At 47.8% G+C, this 24,465-nt stretch overlaps 1 protein-coding gene across 1 annotated transcript in view; it reads right to left on the reverse strand.

Annotated features, from left to right (window-relative positions):
- Positions 1 to 6,436: 6,436 nt before the first annotated feature.
- LOC118086473 (guanine nucleotide-binding protein subunit alpha-11) overlaps positions 6,437 to 24,465 on the reverse strand; it is a 30,705-nt gene continuing 12,676 nt past the window's right edge. Inside the window, 7 exon segments of the mRNA XM_088673022.1 lie at positions 6,437 to 10,756; positions 14,176 to 14,253; positions 14,256 to 14,328; positions 17,277 to 17,406; positions 18,917 to 19,045; positions 20,641 to 20,795; positions 23,390 to 23,574. Of these exon segments, the coding sequence (XP_088529148.1) occupies positions 10,566 to 10,756; positions 14,176 to 14,253; positions 14,256 to 14,328; positions 17,277 to 17,406; positions 18,917 to 19,045; positions 20,641 to 20,795; positions 23,390 to 23,574 (941 nt within the window). The 3' untranslated portion in view covers positions 6,437 to 10,565.

Below are 24,465 nucleotides of genomic sequence, written 5' to 3' on the forward strand. Positions count from 1 at the left end.
GTGGGGGAGGAGTTCCCCTTCCTCTTTCGGTACCTTGCAAAACCTCAGCCACCCAACTGTACGTTTTAATTCCCGCAACTCCCCGTCTGCATAAGAAACGGGTGTGTGTGTGTGGCATTGATTTTATTTCCCCATGGCGTACATGATATATTGCAAATGATCGTTAAATCAAAAACAACCCAGGTACAAGGAAAAGACGCACACACACCGAAAAGGCATTAAAAACACCCAAGTCGTATCCGATTGATCTACTCAGCCCTCCAGATATATCATAGAACCACAGAATTGTAGAGTTGGAAGGGACACCCCCAAGATCGTCCAGTCCAACCCCCTGCGATGCAGGAATCTCAACTAAAGCATCCATGACCCCCCAAGGAAGGAGAGTCCACAACCTCCTGAGGGAGCCCATTCCATTATGGAACAGTTCTTGCTGTCAGGAAGTTCTTTCTGACGTTTAGGCGGAACCTCATTTCTTGTAAATTGAAGCCACGGGTTCAAGTCCTACCATCCAGAGCAGGAGAAAGCAAGCTTGTTCCCTCTTCCATGGGAAGCTATTAGAAGGCGACTATCATATCTCCTCTTGGTCTCCTCTTGTCCAGGCTAAACATACCCGGCTCCTTCAACCATTCTTCATAAGGCTTGCTTGCCAGGTCCTTGATCATCATGTTCTCCATCGTCTGCACATCTTCTTGTTTGTCAATATCCCTTTCAAATTGCAGTACCCAGAGCTGGATACAGTACTGTATTCCTGAAATGCTAACTGCTGTAAAAAGTGCTGCTAGAAGAGGGTTTGATGTAATCAACTCAGCAGGAATAAAGTCGTTTCCCGGGGCCTTGCCACTCTTCAGATTCCTAATTAATGTGTAGGCCTCTTCTACTGTAACTGGGCTCCATCGTGGGAGCGATGACATTTATGCAGAGTCTTCATCATAAAAGCAGGGGGAGAAGTTCGAATTGTCTATGAATACTTTTTTCTGAAATGGTTTTCCCATCTGAAATCTGAAGCCTCCCATATTAAATACCTTCTGGAGGATAGGTCAAATGATATTACACTGACCATGGCAAAGTTCCTTTCGAAGGTCGCAAGAAACAAAGACCATCATGCTCTAGACCAGGCACCCCCAACCTTGGGCCCTCCAGATGTTTTGGCCTACAAGTCCCATGATCCCTAGCTAACAGGACCAGTGGTCAGGGATGATGGGAACTGTAGTCCAAAACATCTCGAGGGCCGAAGTTTGGGGATGCCTGCTCTAGACCAGCAAACCTGGCCCTCCAGATGTTTTGGGACTACAACTCCCACCACCCCTAGCTAACAGGACCAGTGGTCAGGGATGATGGGAATTGTAGTCCCAAAACATCTGGAGATTCGAGTTTGGCCATGCCTGCTCTAGACACAACAAAATGACTCCCTCGGTCTCTTTCGCCTGTTGTTTGGTTGTCTTAACTGTATCTTGTTATGAAACTGTTTTGTGGGTCTATGGACCACAATAAAGATATAAATAAAAATATTCAAAGTGTGGTCTGGCCAAGGCAGAAAAGAGTTGACTTCCCTTGATCTGCACACTAGACTACCATTGACGCAGCCTAGAATTGCATTAGCTTTTTTTGCTGCTGCATCACACTGTTGGTTCATGTTCAGCTTGTGGTCTACTAAGACCCCGAGATCCTTTACTCACATATTGCTGCCAAGCCAGGCATCCCCCACCCTATACCTGTGCATCTGGTTATTCCTGCCCACATGTAGAACCATCCATTTGTCCCTATTGAAATTTATTTTGCTAGTTTGGGCCCAGTTCTCTGATCCATTGAAATGATACAGTCTCAGACTGCTAGTCCATCTGTGTTCAAGTCCCGGCAACTCCATGGCCAGACCACACCTGGAGTCCTATGTCCAGTTCTGGACGCCACCATTTAAGGAGGATATTGACAAGCTGGAAGGTGTGCATATGATCCAGGGTCTGGAAAGCAAGCCTGATGAGGAACGGTTGAAGGAGTTGGGTATGTTTAGCCTGGTAAAGAGGAGACTGAGAGATGTCAATAATAGATTAGTAATTCTGTATTGTAATTGATAAGTGTAAACTGTTTATTTGCTGATGTTTAATTTTACTGTTGACTTTTGGAATGATTCTAATGGATGATTGAATATTGCTTTATTTGATAGAAGTTGTTTATTTTAGAGTTATTGTGACTTTTTATTTTGGATTAGATTTTTACTATTAATGTTTGATGCTTTATTGTTATTTTTATGTGTAGGAAACTGCCCAGAGTGACTGGGGCAGATGGGTGGGGTAACAACATTTACCTTCCCGCTGGAGCAGTACCTATTTATCTACTTGCCCTGGCGTGCTTCCGAACTGCTAGGTTGGCAGGAGCTGGGACGGAGCAATGGGAGCTCACCCCGTCACGGGGATTCAAACCGCTGCCCTTCTGATCTGGCAGTAGGAGCTGTTTGATGGTGGAATGAACTCTGCTTAAAAACCTCTCAGGAAGGTGGTGGCATCTCCTTCCTAGGAGGCTTTTAAGCAGAGGTTGGACGGCCACTTGTCATGGATGCCTTAGCTGAGATTCCTGCATCGCAGGGGGTTGGACTAGATGACCGTTGGGGTCCCTTCCAACTCCAGAGTTCTACGGTTCCATGTAGGACTGGGAATGTCTGTTGTCTGAAACCCGGAGGAGCTGCTACCTGTGCAGGTGGCCCAAGGATTCTGACATCTACGTTCCTAACCCACCACAGCCAAATTAGATGTCTTAAGTTGGCTTGACACAAAGCATGGTGTGGAAACAGAGAAGTGTCAAGCGATCCGGGGGTGGGGGGTGGGGAGAGCAAACCCTTTCCACACAAGGCGTTGAACTTGAGCATCTTCACCCCTTGCCAGGAAACTGACAAAGCCCTCCCCACACACAAAAAAACCAACAAAAAAGCTCAGCCATCTCGCACCCAGGAAACACAACCAGCCAGCCAGCCAGCAGCAGCAGGACCAAGATAAATATTAGTATTGCAAAGGACATGAAGGAACCAGCGTCCCCGGGCGTGCTTGTCCTCTCCGCGCCCGGGCTGTTTATAAGAAGTTCCAAATGTTTAGAGGATTTGCGTTCCTGGTTAAGAGTACAGGGTGGGGAAAGGAAGAAGGGGAGAAATGCAGTTGTCCATCACTCTCCAAAAACACAACGAAAACACACAGGGTTCAGACCACCCACCTTTTTTTGCCTCTGCAATCTACACTTGGGTGAAGAAGAGCGATTCCTTTCGTCTGGTTCTGAAAATTCTTGCTGGCCAGTTTCATCAGGCCGAACTGTGGCCAAGGCATTAGAGGAAGAGGGGAGAAATCCACTCTATGCCATTCATAATTTTTATAAAACCTCTGTTGTGGAAACACACTTCAAACATCCTGCTTTGGCTAAGCCATTTGTCTTCAGCCGTTACAGACCCCCCGCCTTTTTTTTACTTGTCTGTAACATGGGGCCTATTTTTATTTTACCGTATATGTCCCTGATCTTTTCTCTCGTGCCCCTTGAAAGAAAGGAAGTCTTCTGCAGTGGTACAACACAGCCCTCTTGAAAACAGAGCTCTGTGCAACTACCATATTCATCAATTTCAGGGCTAGATTGCAGCAGCCGCAGCAACTTTGCAGGGCTTCCCTAGCACTTGGTCTGGAAACTGCAGGTAAAGGTAAAGGGACCCCCTGACCGTTAGGTCCAGTCGCGGACGACTCTGGGGTTGTGGCGCTCATCTCGCTTTATTGGGCGAGGAAGCCGGCGTTTGTCCGCAGACAGCTTCCGCGTCATGTGGCCAGCAATGACTAAGCCGCTTCTGGCGAACCAGAGCAGCGCACGGAAACGCCATTTACCTTCCTGCCAGAGCGGTACCTATTTATCTACTTGCACTTCGACATGCTAGGTTGGCAGGAGCAGGGACCAAACAACGGGAGCTCACCCCATCACAGGGATTTGAACCGCCGACCACCTGATTGGCAAGCCCTAAGCTCTGTGGCTTAACGCACAGCGCCAGCGTTTCGGGAGAAGACACTGCACGGCTGCAGTGTTGGGACTGGGAGACATTTCTTGTTTAGAGAAAAGGCGAGTTAAGAGGCAAAATGATACGGTTTATAGGAGATGCCTGGCATGGAGAAAATTGATTGGGTCGCCCCCCCCCCTCGTAACTCTAGAACTTGTGGAATGTTGGAAGGTTCGGGGCAGATGAAAGAAAGGACTTTTTGGCTCTCCGGGTAGCTCAGTTGGTTTAGAGCAGGGGTGGCCAACTCCCAAGAGACTGTGATCTACTCAGTTAAAAACTGGCAGTGATCTACCCCCTTTTTTGGGGTTCAGGTCAAAGTTGTTGAGCTTTTAGGAAGGAGGAAGGCCATTTTGGGGGTGTTCGGGTCAAAGTTGTTGAGTTTTTTCATGGAGGAGGTAAAACGTTGAGCTTTATTTAGGGGAGCCACAGTTGTTCAGCTTCTTTGGGGGGAGCCAATGATCTACCAGTGATCGACCGCAGATGTCCAGTGATCTACCAGTAGATCACGATCTACCTGTTGGACATGCCTGGTTTAGAGCATGAGACTCTTAATCTCTGGGTCATGGGTGTGAGCCCCACGTTGGGCAAATTTTCTGCCTTGCAGGTTGGACTAGATGACCCTCGTGGTCCCTACAGTTCTAAGATTTGTGTGGTGCATTGTTAAAACTATGGAACTCACCCCTCCAGGAGGCAGCGATGGCTTGGATCGCAGTGGGGCAAATTCATGGGGGAGAAGGGTATCGATGGCTACTAGCCAGGATGGCAAAGTTGGGAGGCAGGAACGCTCCCGAATACCAGTTGCTGGAAACTGCAAGAGGGGAGAGAGTTGCTCTTGAGCCCATCCTTCCATTTCCCACAGGCATCTGGTTGGCCACTGTGAGAACAGGACGGCGGACGAGATGGGAGACTGGCCTGATCCACAAGGCCAGTCTTATACTCTTGTAACAAAATTTAAAAAATTCCTTCCAGTAGCACCTTAGAGACCAGCTAAATTTGTCATTGGTTTGAGCTTCTTCAGATTCTTGTAACACTCTTGTCTGGAGAGCTGCGCTATGCCTCACCAGTGTCTCAAGTAACCCAAAAAAAGAGAAATTGCTGCTCCTTAGTGACATCTGGTGGCTTGTCAAAAACCAGGCCTTTATAAAGAAGAAAAAGACAACTCAAATGTATGCGAATTAGACATTTAAGCCATGGATAGGCAAACTAAGGACCGGGGGCAAGATCAAATCAGCGTGTTTTTGCCCGAGTAGAATGTGTCCTTTGATTTAAAATGCACCTCAGGGTTATTTGTGGGGTACAGGAATTCGTTCATCCCCCCAAAAAAATATAGTCTACCCCCCCCAAGATCTGAGGGACAGTGGACCAGCCCCCTGCTGAAAAGGTTTGCTGACCCCTGCTTTAGACCAACCCCACCCTGTCAGTCTGGCACCTTCCAGATATTTTGGATTATCAGCCCCCAGGAAGCACAGGTATATGATGCTGGGGGCTGGCAGGCAGGAGGGGGGGGAATTGTACCCCCAAACATCTGGAATGGTTACAGGCCTGAGAAAATTTAAAAAATATTCAAGAAACACTTAAGATTGGTAGTACAGGCTTAAGTGCTTTGATTTGCAACAAAGCCAAAAGCTTTGAAAGCAGGCCGTGAAGAGTTTGGCATCTAGATCCTGCTCTGCCAGTTAAGATCTCTCTCCTTCACACGCCCAATGGGGGGGGGGGGAACCCATTACCAACGCCCCCGAAATGGGAGAGGAGATAGCAGCTCAGCTCTCCCTGCTACACTGGTGGGTTGGGTGTGTGTGTGTGCATGGTTCGCAGGTTGCCTTGCAAATAGGATGGAGGTGGCAGAAGGGGAAAAAAGAAAACTGTTCTAGTGCCATGAATCTAAAGACATCTTTTCCCATTTCAAAACGGGAATCTCAGATCTCTCCCAGAAACTTTATCATCTTGATTTTAGAATACTGAAATAAGGCCGGTCGCAACACCTAGCGCCTGGTGGTTAGTTCTTGGCAGCCGGCTAAGTAATTCCCGCCCTCCGAACCACAGAGAATTGAGTTCCTTTGCTTGGATTTACAAGGAAGGAGATTCCGACTAAACATTGGGAAGAACTTTCTGACGGCTAAAGCTGTTCGACAGTGGAAGGGACTCCTTTGAAGGTGGTGGTCTCTCCTTCCTTGGAGGTTTTTAAGCAGAGGTTGGAGGGGCCATGTGTCAGGGGTTTTTACCTGGGATTCCTGCTTTGCAGATGGTTGAATCCGATGACTGGAGGATCCCTTCCAACTCCATGACTCTAAGAAACAAACTCAGGGCTAGTGATATTCATGGTCTTGTATATCCCAGGGGACATAATTGCTGGATGTTTTCTTACCCCCCCCCCCCAACTCTATCAAAAAAGGGAAGGGAGAAAACAGGCCGAGAAGTATGTTGGTTTTTTGTTTTGTTTTTTGTAAGGAACAGATTTTATTCCAATTTCAAACAATTTTATTTCAGGAGAAAGATATGAAAATCGATTTCCATCAGGTACTTCTAAACAACGAGGGTCAGCACCCAGCAGACGAGAGAAACTGATGGGTTCCGGGAAGGCCCCGATCCTGCCTCACAGACTGGACAGAGAGAAAGAGAGAGACAAGGACGGGGGGGCCAAAAAAATTGATCCCGGGCCACATGATTCAGAATCCCCTCCCACCCACCCCTGCCCCTCACGCGTTAAACATCACATGCAATTTTCAAAATGACGAAAAGGTTCCCCCCCTTTAAAAACAGCATTTTTTAATATATATAGTAGTTTTCGTTCTCTTTAAATAGGATGTTTAAATGTTTCTTCTTTTTAAATCAGGATCTCTTATAATATACAAGTATAACCAAATAATTTTTCACCACACTTGTAAGAGAGTCTCTGGTAACTAAAGGGGGAAAAAGAAGTATGGGGCATTGGCACAAACCATAAACGCTTAAAAAAAATTTACACGCACACACACACGCACACACACACACAGAGTACTGAGTTACAGACTTGAACCTCTGTTGGACTCAAAACCACCTTTTGCTTTCAGTGAAGCGTAGTACAAATTAATGGCCAGAAGTAGGGGAAAGCATTTTGTTTTAAAAGTAGTTATAAAAAAAAAGTGTGCAGGGGATGAACTAAACATACAACTGAAGGCAATGAAAAAATGAATAATTATTTGCTTCCAGGAAGGGGATAGGGAAGAGGGAGAGGGGGTTGCTTGCCAGAGGGGCTGATCACCTCGAAGCTCTACAAGGAAATGGAATGATACTGGATGTGTATTTTTGACAATCCTCTTCCTGCATAAAAGGAGGTGAAGGGGTTTGATAGCAGGCGCCTCTTCAGTAGGGCTTGGGGTTTTTTTTTTCGTTTAAAGTGCACTGTGATCAGAACTTGGTCAACAGGTTGCTCCTTCATCTCGGCTGTTTTTTTTTTCCTTTTTCTTTTTCGAGTTTCTCCACCACCACATGCGAGAATCCCCAGGTCCTTGGCTTCTGGCACACCTGAAACCTCAAACCAACTCCCATCGGGTAGGCCGGGGAAAGAGGGAGGATGCTGTGGGATGGCTTTGGCACATCGAGAGCAAGCGAGGACCGGGATCGAGGGACGGGTCGCCCATCGCAAAAGCTGGTCCGTAGAAGGAGGCTTCGCAACGGCACCCGAGTGGGGGTGGGCGGGTGTCGCTTGCAAGAATATCACCTTCACAACGAGCGCCTCCCACTCCATCCTCGAATCTGCGCCATCAACGTAGGCGCACAATGGACATTTCTCTGCAGGGGGCCACCACCGTTCGACAAACCAAGCCAGATTCAGGCATGGAGCGCCCCCCCCCCAAAGAGTCAATACAAGAGATGTTAAGCTCAAGAAACTGGCTTCCTGGCTCCTAGATTTCTCAGGTACACACATCCAATGCCTGCAGTGGACGTTGCAGATCGAGGTGTGCAAAAGAAAGAGACTCCAGGTGAGCGACGGCGAGAGGAGGAAACCCATGGCACGTTTGCAAATGCAGAACTTCCCTTGCAGAAGAGTTGTCTTTTGGCAAGATGACAGAAACTGACACGGTCGTCCTGGCCTAAGCAGGAAGCCCCTCCCCTCCCTCACCATTGTCACTCCCCCCCCAAAAAAAACACATTTAGACAAAATCAGGAATGTTGGTTATTCTAGAAAGCAGAGGCTGCCGTGCTCTTCATTGACTCAACAGGACCTCTCAGCGTGCGTGGGATTCCGCCTCCTACTTCGTCTCCCAAGTGAAGAACTTATCGGGTTCATGGTGCTGGGTGTGCAGGAGAAGCCAGGAATCCCCTTCCAAAAATCAAAAGCAACAAAACAAGAAATACGGCTCACTTCTGCTTTCTTCTGTAGTGTTTGGTGACGTGGAGCAGACCCAGAAAAACCTGGAGGCAGCACTCTGCGCCTTACCCCCCCCCCAAAAAACCTGGAATGCTGCAGGTATCCACGTGCAATTAGGGTTTTTAGTAGTGTCAAGAGAAAAACGCGAAAAGAAGTTTACCTAGTGTTGCCCTAAGCGACGTTTAAAAGCACATTTGACACTCTCTTTGCTGGCCTAACCTGGCCGTTCGAAAATACGTAGAAGTCTCAGGCTGTCCTCTGTAGCGTCTGAGAAATTGGCTGTGAGCACTCCTGAAGCCACATTAGTGTTTGTCTGTACTTCCTTGCATCCAGAGGGCGCAACTTAAAAAGCTCACCTGCCCTCCCGAAAACGTCCCTTGCTCCAGCCCCGTGGCGATTCTCCTTCCTGGCGAACCAGCAAAGAGTTTCTCATCGGGGTTGGGTGGGGTGTTTTTTTTTTTTGGCACCGTCTCCTGCTGGCTTCAAAAGCAGGCTTTTCTGAACACGTTTTGGCACAGAGAGTCCAGAAGCGGAACCTTTTCCTCTTGCCCGCTTTGAAAAGCTAAAACCGCTGTCTCGGCCAAAGCAGATCCACCAGTTCCGATGCTGGCCTGCTGCTGCTGCTGCTGCTGCTGCAAGCCCTTTCTTCTTCCCCCTGCCCCAAGACGGTGGGCTCCCCACCCCCAGAATAAATACCTGTGCAACTGCTTCTGGTAGAACAAAGCCTTTGGAAGTTTAAGGGGCACGGGAGGTTAAGTAGTAGCTAGCACTCACACTAACCCCGGCAAATGTAGTTTGAGGAGGCAATGGGTTGCAGAGAGCTTCCGACTCATTTCTTGGAACTTAACAAGATAAAAGAAGCATCCTCTGCAGGCCACAAAAATCGGTGGATCCTTCCTTGCTCGGATTAACCCTGAAGGATCGACACATTTTTTTTGGGGGGGGGGGGTCCTTACAAACCCAAGCGGTTGTTGGCATGATGCACACATGCATATGGGCGAGGGGGGGGGAGAGAGGATCTAGGAAAATGAATCAGAACCTCAGATCTCTCTTCCAGCCCAATTCAGGCTCCGCTCCCCGCCATGCGAAACACGCCGAGTCCTCATGCCGGGCGAGAAGACTCCCTACAGTGAGCTTCCTTTCTCTTAAAAAAAGATAATACAGCAACAACAACGTTCAGGCACTTCCCCGCCCCCCCCCCTCCAGGCTCGTTAGCTATTGCTTGGTTTGTAAGTCTATGAACAACAGAAGTACAGCGTATGATGTAGCAAACTATATATAGTACAATAATTTAAAAAAAATCACAGTCTCAATATAAATTTCATAATTGATAAGGAAGGGAAGAGAATCTATACTAAGGTGGTACAAAAAAAAACGAGGAAGGAAAAGAGATAGCTTTTTTTTTTTTGCACTACTGTTAAAAGAGACAGAAGCCTCTGTTCCTCCCAAGGTGTCTTCCAGGTACCCCCAAGTCCTTTTGGGCAGGAGACGCCAAGGCTCCCGGGCCGAAAAGCCAGCGCAGTGAGCAAAGCTGTACTAGAGGAATCGTGCGGCACGCGAGGCGAAGGTACAAAGGAGCACCCAGTTATCTTCCACGGCCAAGAGAGAGAGAGAGAGAGAGAGAGAGAGAGAGAGAGAGAGAGAGAGAGAGAGAGAGAGAGAGAGAGAGAGAGCTTGTCAGGCCTTGGGCCAGGAAGCCTGTGGACTCCATCTTATCGCTGGAACAGAAAGGAACAGTAAGAATTGGCTAACGCAGAAGGACAGAGTCTGAGAGGAAGGCTCGCCTTGGGCTGTCGACCAGAAAGCAAGAAATTAACAAAGTGCGAGAGAGTGGAAACATGTCCCCTGTTGGTTTTTTAAACTGTGAAATAAAAGCACATTTGTTTTTTTAAAAATCATCATCATCATCATCACCAGCTATTCTGTGGAGCAGACAGAGACTCCATGATGACAAGTGAGCAAATGAAACAAAACAAAAAAACCCCAAAGACCTTGCCACTCCACAGATCAATTTGCAATCATTACATCATTAAAAATCAAGATTCTTCCCCCCCTGTACAATTTTTTTGTTTTGTTTAAATTCATGGGGTTCTCTCGTCTTTAACTTTCTTCACAACAAAAGGTCTCCCGAGGATATCTGGGGAGGGGGGCAGGGGTGGGCGGGGTGGGGTAGGGAAGAAGAGGGCAGGCAAATCAAGGTCAGACTAGGTTATATTCCTTCAAGTTGAGCTGCAGAATGGTGTCCTTGACAGCAGCAAAGACAAACCGAATGTTTTCCGTATCTGTGGCACATGTGAAGTGAGAGTAGATGATTTTGTCGCTGTCGGGGTTTAGATCCACAAACATCTTGAGGATGAACTCCCGAGCCGCCTGGGCGTCTCTCTGGGGGCCTGAGGAGAGACAGAAAACATGGGATGGGGGCAGGGAGGAAAACAAAAGAGATTCCCACTCATGTTTACCCTGGTGTCCCCCCAACCGCTGAGATTTGAGAGAAGGCAGGATTGCTTCTGGTTACAGTAATTGCCGAAAATTACATGACCTTCTGGGTGTTTCGATTGCTATGGGTCAATTTTAATGGCCCTACCGGTATGTATATTTGCAAACCGCTTTTGAATTTTTTTAGGTTGAAAGAAGTCTATGCATTTACATAAACACAAGGGGACTGGCGGCTAATGTGGAGGAGAAGCAAGATAGCCCTAAATGATGTGTACGAGCTAAGCACCCCTCAACACCGTCTCCCCATAGCAGCACCCCTGACCACCGGTCCTGCTAGCTAGTGATGAGGAACACGGTCCAGGAGTATGCCTGACCCTTTCTCAAAGCCATGTCAAGATGGTGGCAATCATCACCGCAGAGGCATAGTTTTCAGAAGCACCCCACCTTCTCAGGGAATTTCGTGGTGAAGAAACTGAATGGTTCCTACAGGGAGGTGTTTAAACCGGCAGGGCCGCTAGTACGTTGGCTGAGCTATTATGATCTTGCAGTTCAATTATGGCCTATTCAAGAGATTACATGGCCCACGTGCCCTGCCCAGCCAGACTACCCAACCCCCTGGCAGCTTTTCGAGCTGGGAGGTCAAAGTGTCAGAACACACACAGGGACCTTGGAAGCTGCCTCATGCAGAGCCAAGGCAATTGGGCCCTTCTCACCTCTTTTGAGTCTCTCAGCCCTCCAAGGAGATGGCCACCGTTCAACCTAGAGCCTTCTACCTCCAGAAAACTACCACAAGCCAGTCTTTTTGGAGGCCTTAGAAAGACTATTTGTTTGTTTCAAGGGGCTTATATCTGAATCTTCTCTCTCCCTCTCTCGAGTGGTGATGCAGTTGATGAGATTGTGTAAATTGTTTTTAGGATCGTTGCACAACTTCATTGTTGCTGCTACTTATTAATGTCACCTGTGTGTTGAAGCTGTGTTTTTATTTTTGTATTGCTGACGTGGTATTTAAGAAAATAAAACTATGCAAGTCACCTTCAAAGGGCCTCACTCAGAAAGACGGCCTGTAAGCATTTAAAGGAATAAGTGTGAAATACATTCAGCCTGTTCCCATCGCTCAGAAATTTTAGGATTTCAGTTCCAGCAATAGTAACAAGGGAAGCAGCTCATCCCCTAAGAGCATGGACCACTTACTGATCCAGGCTCTAAGAACAGCGTTCACCAACCTAATAGTGGGGTAGGAGAGCTGGAAAAAAGGAAAAATTACACCTGGCAAACGATGTGTCCCTTTGGTTTCAGATAGTACACAGGTTGACAAGTCCAAGAAGCCTTTCACAGCCCTCTCGCAGCTATGATGGTTCATTGACCTGAAGTCATGTTTTTAGTGTTAACCACCTCTTTCCATATGAACCTACCTGGACCCTGAGATCATCTACTGAGGCCCTCCTTCGTGTGCCCCCTCCTCGAGAGGTCTGGAGGGTGGCAACACAAGAACGGGGCCTTCTCTGCAGTGGCTCCCCATCTGCAGAACTCTCTCCACAGGGAGGTTTGCCTGACACCATTATACACCTTTAGTTGTCAGGCAAAAACGTTCCTTTTTAACCGAGTCTTTGGTAGATTTGATTGACATCCTATGCCCTTTTAAAATGGGGGGGGGGGGGTTATTGCTGTTTTTATTTTGATTATGTATTTTTTATAGTCTTATTTTATTCTGTGAGACCTGCAGGTATAGGGTGGTATATAAATTCAATAAATAACAACAACTCTGGAAGCATATACCGGTGAGAGTGGTGAAGGTCCTGTGTGGGTGTCTGCAGGCAGTTGATAGATGGATGGCGGCTAACAGATTGAGGCTGAATCCTGACAAGACAAAAGTACTGTTTTTTGGGGAGGCAGGGGGGTGTCGGGGACCCCCTGGTCCTGAATGGGGTCACTGTGCCCCTGAAGAACCAGGTGCGCAGCTGAGGTCATTTTGGACTCACCGCTGTCCATGGAGGCGCAGGTCAATTCTGTGTCCAGGGCAGCTGTCTACTAGCTCCATCTGGTACGCAGGCTGAGACCCTCCCTGCCCACAGACTGTCTTGCCAGAGTGGTGCATGCTCTAGTTATCTCCTGCTTGGACCACTGCAATGCGCTCTATGTGGGGCTACCTTTGAAGGTGACCCAGAAATGACAACTAATCCAGAATGCGGCAGCTAGACTGGTGACAGGAGTGGCCACCGGACTATATAACACCAGTTATAATTACCGTAAAGGATCTTTACTGGCTCCCAGTACATTTCTGAGCACAATTCAAAGGGTTGGTGCTGACCTTTCAAGCCCTAAACGGCCTTGGCCCAGTAAGCCTGAACGAGCCTCCACCCCTGTCACTCAGCCAACTCCAAGGGTCTTCTGCTTGTTTCCCTTAGTTTGAGAAGTGAAGTTACAGGGAACCAGGCAGAGGGCCTTCCCGAGAGTGGTGCCCTCCCTGTGAATGCCTTCCCTTCAGATGGCAAGGAGATAAAGAATTACGCACCTTTTAGAAGACATCTGAAGGCAGCCCTGCATTGGGAGGTTTTTAATGGTCGATGTTTTATTATGTTTTTAGATTTGCTGTGAGCCAAGCAGAGTGACTGGGGAAACCCAGCCAGATGGGCAGGGTATAAATAATAAAAACCAAGGAGGTTACGTACTATCTGAAACCAAAGGGGCGCAGTGGTTGCCGGATGTGAAATATATTTGCATTATTTCCAGTTCTCCTTCCCCACTGTAATATCTAGATGTTTTGGACAACAACTCCAAGCAGCCCTAACCAGCACTGGCTGGAAAGATGGGACCTGTGACCCAAACACCTGAATCAGAGTTGGAAAGGACCCCAAGGGTCATCCAGTCCAACCCCCTGCAGTGCAGGAATTGCAACTGAAGCATCCAAGACAGGTGGTTGTCCAACCTCTGCTTAAAACCTCCAAGGAAGGAGAAGTCCACAACCTCCTGAGGGAGACCGTTCCAATGTCAAACGGCTCTTGCTGTCAGAAAGTTCTTCCCTGATGTTTATGTCAGAAATCTATTTCCTTGTACAGTGGTACCTCTACTTACGAATGTTTCTACTTAGAACGGAGCTCCGTCCGCCATCTTGGATGCGGTTAGATAGGATTTTTTTTCTACTTACGAATTTTTAGATAGGGTTCCTTCGACTTGTGAATTTTTTCTCCCAATGCATTCCTATGGATTCGACTTGCAATTTTTTTTCGACTTACGAATGTGCGTTCGGAACGCATTAATTCGTAAGTAGAGGTACCACTGTAACTTCAACATCAGTCTGTTTTAGAGAGACTGGTAAGAGCAGGGTGTTGTTGTTGTTGTTGCTTTTTTTAATTAAAAAATAAATGTTTCTTACCATCAAACTCCGGGAAATAATCCACAAGATGAGAGTACATGATCTTGTCTTCCAACAGATCCTTCTTGTTGAGGAAAGGATGACGGAGGAGTTCTGGAACCAGGGATAGGTGATGATGGTCCTGAAAAGGGCTTTGCTCTCCTCCATACGGTTCTGCGGGAGAAAAGAGGGGTTCGAGGTGTCACAGTTGCAAGAGATTAAAAGCATCACCGGTGCGCTGTGTGTGTGTGTGCGCTGTTAAAGTGGTTAGGCTAAAGAGATTAGGCATACTTTTACACCAGGCCCTCAGATATGGGCAACTGGTACCACCAGGACAATGAAATAACAAGGGCTGAGTACAAAGATCTTGCCCAAAATCGTATTAAAACCTTATCTGGCTTAATGTGGCAAACAGGAGATAGGCAATGCCCAGCTGCTCGCCTTTTTTCTGTTATCGCCACATTTCCACCTGTAGTTACTTTCAAACTATGCCGGTAATGTTCAGCAAATAAGGAGTCGTGCAATCTCATGCTGGCCAACCCCACAGGTCAGCGAACGGGAGCCAGCCCGCTGGGTGTTGCAGGACTACAATTCCCATCATTCCTGACCCCTGTAGGCTGCTGGGGATTGCAGGCATCCTAAGGACCATGGCTTTCCCACCCCTGCCCTAGTTAATTGAGAGAGAAAGAAAGAGAAAATGCAGCTTTGTGAGTTTCCTGGAAAATTTCAAATTGGAAAATGTGCATAGTATTTTAATTTTTTTCGGTTTGCATCAGAAAAGTTTCCAATGGGATCTAAATGAGCCCATTTATTTTAGTCAATGAAATGAAGAGTTTTGAAACCACCAAGCTTACCTAACAGAGTATCTGCAATTGGCACCCATTCATTTTGACAGATGAAAACTTAAGAAATGGAAATTTTCCACCCCACAAGATGGGTAGGAGATTTTTCTATCGTCCCCACCCCCGCAAAACATTCCTTCTCTGGGGCGATGTACAGTAAAGCTGAATCACAAATTAAAAACATGAGATTCAAATAATCTGGTCCAAATACAGATTTGGAAATCCAGGACCAGCAGAGAGCAGAAATTGCTTCTGCCAACCGGCTAAGCGCAGAGAGAGCTAAAACAACCTTGGTAAAGGGCTAACAACTGCCGCAGAAAGCGGAGAGTGCTATTTATTTCTCAAATCCAGGCCCTGCGATACAACCAAACCTGCCAAAGCAGCTAAGTATGCCAGCAGGCTTTCAAAAAGCAAACTTTCCACACACAAAAAGCAGATTCCCTCCACCTCACCCTGCTCTCTATCAGGGGAACGGTTTTAGAAGGCATGCTAAATTTGGAAGGAACAGTAGCCCCATTTCCTCTGACCCTGGCAAAATCTAGTTTCCCCCAAGGGTGCACATAATTTCATCCCGTTTCTGACAGTCTGCAGACGAGTCTACGGGCTACTAGATGGAGTGGGGAGGAAGGAGGGAAGGAGAGAACCAACTCAAGAGTCCTGCCGGGCACATTTTAGCCTTGTGGAAGCTATTTTAGCAGGTTCCACAGATACACCAACAGGAACCTGGTGCAAAATAGTCTTGGCAGGGGAGTAGATACACTTAAGAGTCCAGGAACAGCATGCACACGCAGACTACAATTTCCTTTCAATACGAGAACTGAGCACACCGTCCTTTCACACTCCTGGGTCCTTCTTCTCTCCCCTGGCTCCCACAGCTTTCTTCATTTCATCAGTCCAACCGAGAGGAGGCCGGGACAGTTTTTTGTTCCTGCTATTGCTAAACACAGCTGGGAGTCAAGAACCCTTGCAGTTCTTCTGCTGATCACCCAGCAGTGGATGGGGTGGGCAGCTGGCACCACCAGTGCCTTTTGCTGACCCCCAACTCGAGAGCAATGGCTGTACAGAAAAGCGGGCAACTGTGCCACGTGGTCCCTCTTTCAAAAACACCCCGCAATTAAAAAACTCTTTTTAACAGGGATGCAGGGGGAGACGGGAGGTTTCCTGCCACAGTAACATTTAGGCCACTGCAGTGTGTGGTATAAAGCAGCTGTTCTGGTCCATCGGCGGTCAGGTTTCCTTCACTCCCAAGGCCTTTTGCCTGGGGCAAATTGAATAAGAAATGAAAGAGCCTACTGTGATGCGTTAGGAAAGCTCTGCTAGATTATCTTTACTAAATAGCATTACTTGTGACTTACAGATCTGTTCATGTGGACAATACCCACCAGTACCAGACAGGTTTCACCCCACTTTTTTCCAATAAAAGTAAAAGTAAAATTTTAAGGAGTGCGAGAAAACCAACAACTGGTGTCAGGCAAGCGACAGGAGGGTTCGAGTCATGCCTGGCTGCCAAAGCTGTGTTACGAGTGTGTACACAAGGCTGGTCCCTCACCCTTTCATGTGCAAGAAGCGTGTACGGCAAGGCGGGGGGGGGGAGGGAAGAGCAACCAACAGTTTGCACCCTTCAAGGACCCTCAAATTAACATGAATGCAGGGAAAGCCTTTCCTGCCCCTCCTGTGGGGCACAGATGGTCAAGTCGGGAGGCCCCGTGGACACCCCTGGCCCACATCCAAAGTTTTATTACTGCTAGCGCCCCTCCCTGCACAGATGGGAAATGAGCCGTCGTTGCTGCTGCTCCTAGCACAAAATGAGAGGTTGCCGCAGACATCTGGCACCACGGAGAACTCCGAGGTGCCCTTTCATTTTGGATGGGAGGGGCGCCATTTTCGGTCTGGAGGAACCACTTGCCAAGCAAGAGCACGTCTCTTCTTTGCAAGTTTTGAGGGACATGCATAGCATTTTGGGGGGTGAGGGGGAAGCTGGAGAACACGTTCAGAGCTGGTGCACAGAAACACACACACACACACCCCTCCCCCTCAAGCAGATCAGTTTCTGAAATGTCTAGCCATCCGGGGTGAAGAATTTGGCTTACTGCTACTTTAGGTGGTTGGGAAACAGACAGGTAAGTCCTGGCCTACAGATGTCTCTCAGCACACCAGTGGCCGACCACCCCGAACATTTTAGAAACAGTTCCAGAATCTCCAAATGCACCTTTCTGCCGCTGCTGGGACCACCCAACGGCCACACGCCGCCCTGTACGTGCTACGAGGGATTGTGCTTACCTCGTTATCGGACTCCACCAGAACTTGGTCATATTCACTAAGAGCTACTAGGAACATGATGGAGGTTACGTTTTCAAAGCAGTGTATCCATTTCCTCCGTTCTGACCTCTGTCCCCCAACATCCACCATTCTGAAAGGGAGAAAAGGCGCACAGAGATTTCAAGTCCATTCAGTTAAAAATGCAATGCGCCATTTTATACCTGGGTGGGAGGGGAGAGAAAAGACTGAGGAGGAACAAGTCTGAGGTTTCTTTGCTTCTCCTCCCCCTTTTGGAAGACATCTCCCCTACCCCTCACGGGCCAAACTGGACATGTGGGCACGAGCAACCACCCAGCAATGCCCGACAAAACCATTACATCAAGTGATGCTCATCAGGACTTCAATGCACCACACAGGGTTTCCGAGGAGCGCAGTGCTCTGAAGCACCGCTAATCAGCAGGGCTCGACGTCACTGCCTACCAGGTGGAGGGCGGTGGCTTCAAGCCTCTTTTCTGCAGGAATCGGTTCTCCATGAGGGGAATTGTCAAGGGCACTTCCCAGTACCTGCCCTTTGGAACTACCTGCCTATTGACACCAGGACGGTGATTCCACCGCACTCTTTTTCAGTGCCTGCTACATACATTTTTGTTTAGACAAGCCTACCCAGATGTTGTGGAGAGTTTTCATCTGTTTTCCGTTTAGTTTTGAACTGTTTGAAAGTCTTAAATTATTTATCTATTTATCGTATTAACAGTTTTATTGTTTTGGCAAATTGCTTTGAGGTTTTATACAAATCAAGCGGTAAATAAAATCAAGAGGTGTCTAAATTTTATTAAACAAATTAGCACCCCATTAACCACAGGCAACAGGGACTATTGGTATTAGTGGTCAGGGAAAAACCTAGATCAGAACTTTCCAGAACTAGTGTGTCAGCTGCAGGGTTCAGGTGTGTCGAGCAAACGATCGCTGCGCTGGAAAGGGTTTAGTTCAGCCTCTGGCTTGCTAGTAAAACCAAATCACTGTGTCACGAAATTATGCATGTCTAAAAAGCGTGTCACCAACAGGAGAAGTTTAGAAAGCTCTGGCCTAGAAAAAGAGGCTTCAATTGATTGGGATGATGACGACCAACAGTTGCTGTTCACCTGATTATCAGGAGGAAGGGTATTCCACATGTTAAGAGCTGGTTTTAGAGGCAGGCATGCCTCTGAATACCAGCTGCTGTGGGACTGAAGAGGGGACTCAGTGCTTGCAGACTTACCACAGCAGCATCTAGATCTTCAAACAGATGGGGCTTTGGCCTCATCCAGCTGCAGGGCTTTTCTTGTGTGCTTGGGACTGTACCGCAACAGATGGGTTGTAGCGGTGGCTGGGTGTTTGTGGAGAGCCTTCAAAGACACAGGCCACACCTAGCGCGGTCTCTTCACGGGGGAAAACCCTCTCCTGCCTTTGCTCCTGCCAACAGTACGACTTGTTTCTCCCTCCTTCACTCGGAAGAGGGAAGAAAGGGTCGGAAGCGGCAGCTGCGTGACTGATTTTCCAGAAGCCCACCAACTCAATGCCTTAACTGAGCTGGGCTTTCATTTTAAATGGAAGCAGCTTTGGGGAATGTGAAACGTAAAAACGATCCAAGGAAAGAAAGAAAAAAAGCCACTGGAAGTTACCTGAAGATAATGTTCTCTAAGTCAAAGGGGTATTCTATGATCCCAGTTGTCGGGACTCTGACCCGCAGGACGTCTTGCTGGGTTGGGAGGTACCCTGGCAGGGCGATACGATCCACGTCGGTAAGGTAGCTGTAAGGAAGATGTGCAGGGGGAAAAGGAGGGAGGGGGGGAAAGATGAAGGTGGCCTGAGCTTGCTTGCCATGTGTAGTGCTCCTGCCCCGAGCGCTACAGCATTTTGAGTATGGAACCTCAATTATTCCACTCCTAGGGTATTTTCCAGGGGGGAGGAAGAGCTGCATGCAAAATCCTCAGGAATCCTGTTCAACCCTTGAGATTCAACAAAGCCCACCACCCCCTTTTCCGGCATTACCTTGCCTCTAATAGTATTACATTTCTAAGCGTGCAGCTCCATGCCTGCAGAGCGATCTTCCTCCTCATGGGTCCTAACGCTCCCAGGACTCTTAAAGAGTCTACCCTTGCCATGCCCGAAAGGAACGTTTTTCTAAGTCCCGGATCCACTACTCCTTACAGCAGATTTTCAGGGAAGGAAGAATGAGCCACAAAGGAAGGAAGCCAAAGACTATGGAAACAGCTGAGAGCCCTCCCTCCTGCCTGGGGGGTGGGGTGGTCCATAATTCTGAATTAAATTCTCCTATAAGCTGCCACCAACATTATTCCTTCTGTTTGTAGAGAACGAAACAGTGGTGCAGTACCCCCTGGGCACCTCACCCCATTTTATTACGCCTTGGCTGGATGGGGCAAGCAGCCAAAGTTCATGATTCTGATGATGTTCACGTTGACGTCTGTCTTTTAGGTCTGCTTATAATCGTGGGCAGTAGGAAGGCTCCAGAAGAGTAAACTGAGCTGCCAACCCCCCTCTTCCCCCGGATCAAGCGTTGGGCAGGAGGCAGAGTTTCTGAGCAATACTGCACTACTCCCATAAAGCTTAGTTCTCCAGTTTCTATGGACATCTTTCTCACAAACTTAAAACTATTAAATGCTGCAGCATCTATAACACTATTATATCTATATCTATATCTAAATATCCACATCACAATTCCAGGCCATCTTCCTCTAATGTTTACCGCCCCGGAGAAGACTACAAAGCAACTAAGCGGCTTGTTACTTCCAGATTATTCCCACTACCTGAGATTTCCACCTTGTAGCTTCGCCATTCTGAAAGTTCAGGGAGGGCAGGACCGAAAAGAAAATACTCATTAAACTTCATTTATAGCACGTGTCTAAAGAGACTGCAAGGTAACTAACAGTGTAAAATCAATTGAAGCCACATAAAATGGTTTTCTAAAGTTCCCCTACACCAGGGGTTGGCAAGCTAAGGCCTGTGGGCCAAACAGGCCCAATTGCCTTCAGGATCCGGACTGCAGACTGTCCATGGATCGGCGTGGGGATTCTGTTAGTTCTGGCTGCACCATTTCTCCCCCTGTGCCATTCCATTTACCCCCTCTCTCCCTCACACATACCGCGGCGGCGCCTCCTCCCTCCCTCCCTCCCTCCTGGCTTCTCCCTGCCCTGCCTCGAGGAGGAAGGGGGCTGGGCTGAGCTGGCTGAGTGCCATTTTAAGCAGCCCCTCTCCGGAGCCAGCCCTTTCGTGCCGCTCATCTTCCCCCTGCCGCCGCAGAGGAAGGGGAGCCCAGCGACCCAAAATGCCGCTGTGCAGCAGCAACCATGCCAAGAGCCGTACAGAGAGGACGACGAGCTCTTACTATTTAGCAGAGTCGGAGAGCTGGTATTCTCGCCGCCGGTCATAACACTCCTGGATGCCCGGGTCGTTCCACAATGTCTTAATTGCACTTATGTAGGGCTGCTCAAAGGATGAGACCTTTTCTACGTCCACTTCCCGGATCAGGAGTGCGTTGGCCTGCAGCACGGCGCAGAGGAGAAAGCAAGAGGGGCTTAAAGGAGGCTGACCCGTCATTGCCTGCACAAAGCAAGTAAATGTATACACCATCTTTTTAACAATAAGAGCACAAATTTGGGCTTTTTTTAAAAAAATGAAGAGCACTACAGGTATATACCGTATTTTTTGGCAAAAAGGGGGGGCATGCATTAGACACTCTGAGTAAATATTGCCCAGCCCTACTGACCTCTCTCCTTTGACCATTGGGCCGGGGCGTGCCGTTCCGCTCCCCTGGGTGGGCTGGAGCACCGCTGCACTGCTCGGTTCTGCCAGCCCCCTGCAGCCTTAGCGTAGCTTGGCCTGTCCATCCGCTGGTGCCACGGAAAGCCTTCGACCCTGCTCCTGACCATCCCACTATTCAATAACGTGCTGTGTTTGTGCCCCACGAGGATTAGGGTAAAGAAGATTGGTGAGAGACAGGGGTTCTAATCCCCACTCAGCCATGAAGCTTACTGGGGATGACCAGTCAATGTCTCTCAGACTAACCTACCTCACAGGGCTGTTGTGGAGAAATGGGGAGAGGGAGAACCATACATACCACCATGAGCTCCTTGGGGGAAGAGTAGGATATAAATGTTAATAATAATAATAACTAGCTGGCCCTGCCACGTGTTGCAGTGGCTTAGTCTAAATGGGCCCTCAGAGTCCCCCTTCAGACTCCTCCCCCCCCACCCCCTGTGGCTCATCCCTGTGATTGGCCCCACCCTGTCCCGACCCATGACCTTTCCTGCTCCCTCCTCCCCCATCCCCCACCCAGGGGAGCCCCCACCTCTATTAGGCCTAGTCTGCAAACCTCTGCTGCGGCCTATTCAGTCGGCTGGGCAATGCTGGGCCTTGTTGCTGCAAAAGGCCTGTTTTCAGTTGGTTGGCGTGGAATTTTGTGATGTCACGGATTGTCTGCAGCCAATGGAGATGCTGCTTCTCCGTTCTATTTCCCAGCATGCACTTTCGTCTGAGTGGGGAGGTTTTGAACACGGGGTTTGGGGTTTTTTATGTTGCACAGGTGTGACATCTGTCTTTGAAAACAGTCTGGGGACACTTGTGCAGTCACATTTGACTTTGTGTCAAAATTTGAACGCAATCGGTCAAGCGGTTTTGTAGAACATAGGAGGCGAAGGAACATACCCAGTTTACATTTATATATATATATATAGATAGGTAAAAAGGTAAAGGACCCCTGGACGGTTAAGTCCAGTCAAAGGTGACAATAGGGTTATGGCGCTCATCTCGCTTTCAGGCCAAGGGAGCTGGCGTTTGTCCAGAGACAGCTTTCCAGGTCATGTGGCCAGCAGGACTAAACCACTTCTGGCGCAACGGGACACTGAAGGAAACCAGAGCGCACAGAAATGCTATTTACCTTCCTGCCGCAACACACTGGCTAATAACTGTTAGTGAATATATAATTGGTTATGATGTCATTCAAAATATACAAATAAACCACTTCAAAATGATGTATATATTATACAATACATCTCACAAAATATACAAGTAACTACAAATTGTTATATAGAGTCAAACAAAGGACAGTATACCCGGAATGGTCCAACTGTTTTAGAATAAAGTCTTCATCAGCGAATAATTATCAATGAAATATTCATACTAGTGGGGAGCATGCTAATGGATGCTCACTGTCCTTTTGAGACTTCTGAGAGACGTCTTCCTTTGAGACTTTTATAATAATAATAGTAATAATAATAATAATATATTATTTATACCCCGCCCATCTGACTGGGTTCCCCCAGCCACTTTTGTGAGACGTCTTCCTTTGAGAAACGGCTTGGCGTTCCTCACTATTCATTGATTTGTTCGATTCTTTGTTTGACTCTTATTTATAGAGAGAGATACACACACAAAACTTGGTAGTTACTTGTATATTTTGTGAGATGTGTTGTATAATATATACATCATTTTGAATTGGCTATTTGTGTATTTTGAATGACATCATAACCAATCATATATTCACTTTATATATATTATATATTCAGTTATTAGCCAGCGTGTTGCGTAGGAGCTGGGACAGAGCAATGGGAGCTCATCCCGTCACGGGGATCTGAACCGCCAACCTTCTGATCAGCAAGCCCAAGTGGCTCATTGGTTTAGACCACAGTGCCACCCATGTCCCTGTTAATACTACAGTTGAACCCAGGTTCCAAATGCCTCCATTTTGGAACGCTTCGGCTCCCAAACGCCGAAAACCCGGAAGTGTTCCGGTTTACGAACGTTTTTTGGGAGCGGCTTCCGCTTGAGTGCAAGAAGCTCCTGCAGCCAACTGGAAGCCACAGCTCTGTTGTCAAACATTTTGGAAGCCGAACGGGCTTCCAGAATAGATTACGTTCGACAACCAAAGTTTGACTGTAGGTACACAGCGCCTGAACTATTCTGGTTGCTACAGGTGTGATGCTGGTCCCTGAACATTCAACACCCCAGGGGGGTTGATGCAAACACTTCAGGGAATCCCGAGCAGCACGCATGCCACTAGACCACCAACAATGAGACAACAGGGGTGGAGGCTGTGTATAGGCTGGGATGCAGGAGTGAAAGCTGCATCGGTTCACCTTGTTCTGTTCATACTTGTACAGGATCTTCAAGGTCTCCATGGCCCTGATCATCGACTGCATGGCAGTGAAGATGTTCTGGTACACCAGCTTGGTGAAACCCTTCTTGTCCTCCTCGGAGTAGCCCGAGCCATGGATTATCCGCATCTGTTTAATGAACGTGCTCTTCCCGCTCTCTCCCGTGCCTGGAGAGTAAAGAGGTGGGGTAGGATGAAGAGGACACAAGAAGACGACAAGGCAGTCAGCGTGGGAGCATCACAAGGGAAGCACTGCTTTACGACCGACAGCAAGCAGTTTGCTTCCACATTCAACTTCTAACAATGCCTCACTGCATATTGGGGGGGGGGTATTAAACTGCTGCTGCTTTGCAGCCTGTGAAGAGGAGGAGCTGCTATTCCATCTCTCACTCCTTCCCCTTGACGAAAGGAACATTTTATGGAGGAGAAAAGCTGCATTTTATTCCTAAATCAGACTGTTACCATGGTGAACTGTGTGTGTGTGTGTGTGTGTGAGAGAGAGAGAGAGAGAGAGAGAGAGAGATGGGGGAAGCATTTTGCACACGTCAGTAGCACAATGGCTATGGTATTTTTTTGGGGGGGGGGTTGTCAAACACTGCCTGTGAAAGTGGTTCTGAGGCATGGTATGGTTGTTCTGACTCCTGGACTATGACTCGGGTTGGAACACCATCTTTTCACTGCACAGGCAGGTACAAAGGAAGGCTGACAACCAATTAAACCATTTTAATCATCTTCTGGGTTTTGAGCACCCCACCTTATTAAAAAAACAAAACTTAGAAAGAGAACACACTTCCAATTAGCGTCTCAAACTGCTTCATCTTCAGAATGAAGGGGGGCTAAAAACTGTGCTCATTGTAACCTGTAGCTTAGCTGCTGGTCGTGGTCAGAACAAGAGGCCAGCTTTTTAAAGATTTTCATGGCCTATTACATTTACAAACCACAACGAGGTACTTTGTTACCCCAAAAAGCGTTGGTGTAACCTCCTGGCTTAAGAATCTAAAGTGGGAAGTCCACTATTATAATCTTATCTCAAGGTATTTGTTTAGAAAGGCAGTTGTG

The sequence above is a fragment of the Zootoca vivipara genome, chromosome 6 (genome assembly GCF_965207765.1).
Source record: "Zootoca vivipara chromosome 6, rZooViv2.hap1.1, whole genome shotgun sequence".
Classification (NCBI taxonomy): Eukaryota; Metazoa; Chordata; class Lepidosauria; order Squamata; family Lacertidae; genus Zootoca; species Zootoca vivipara.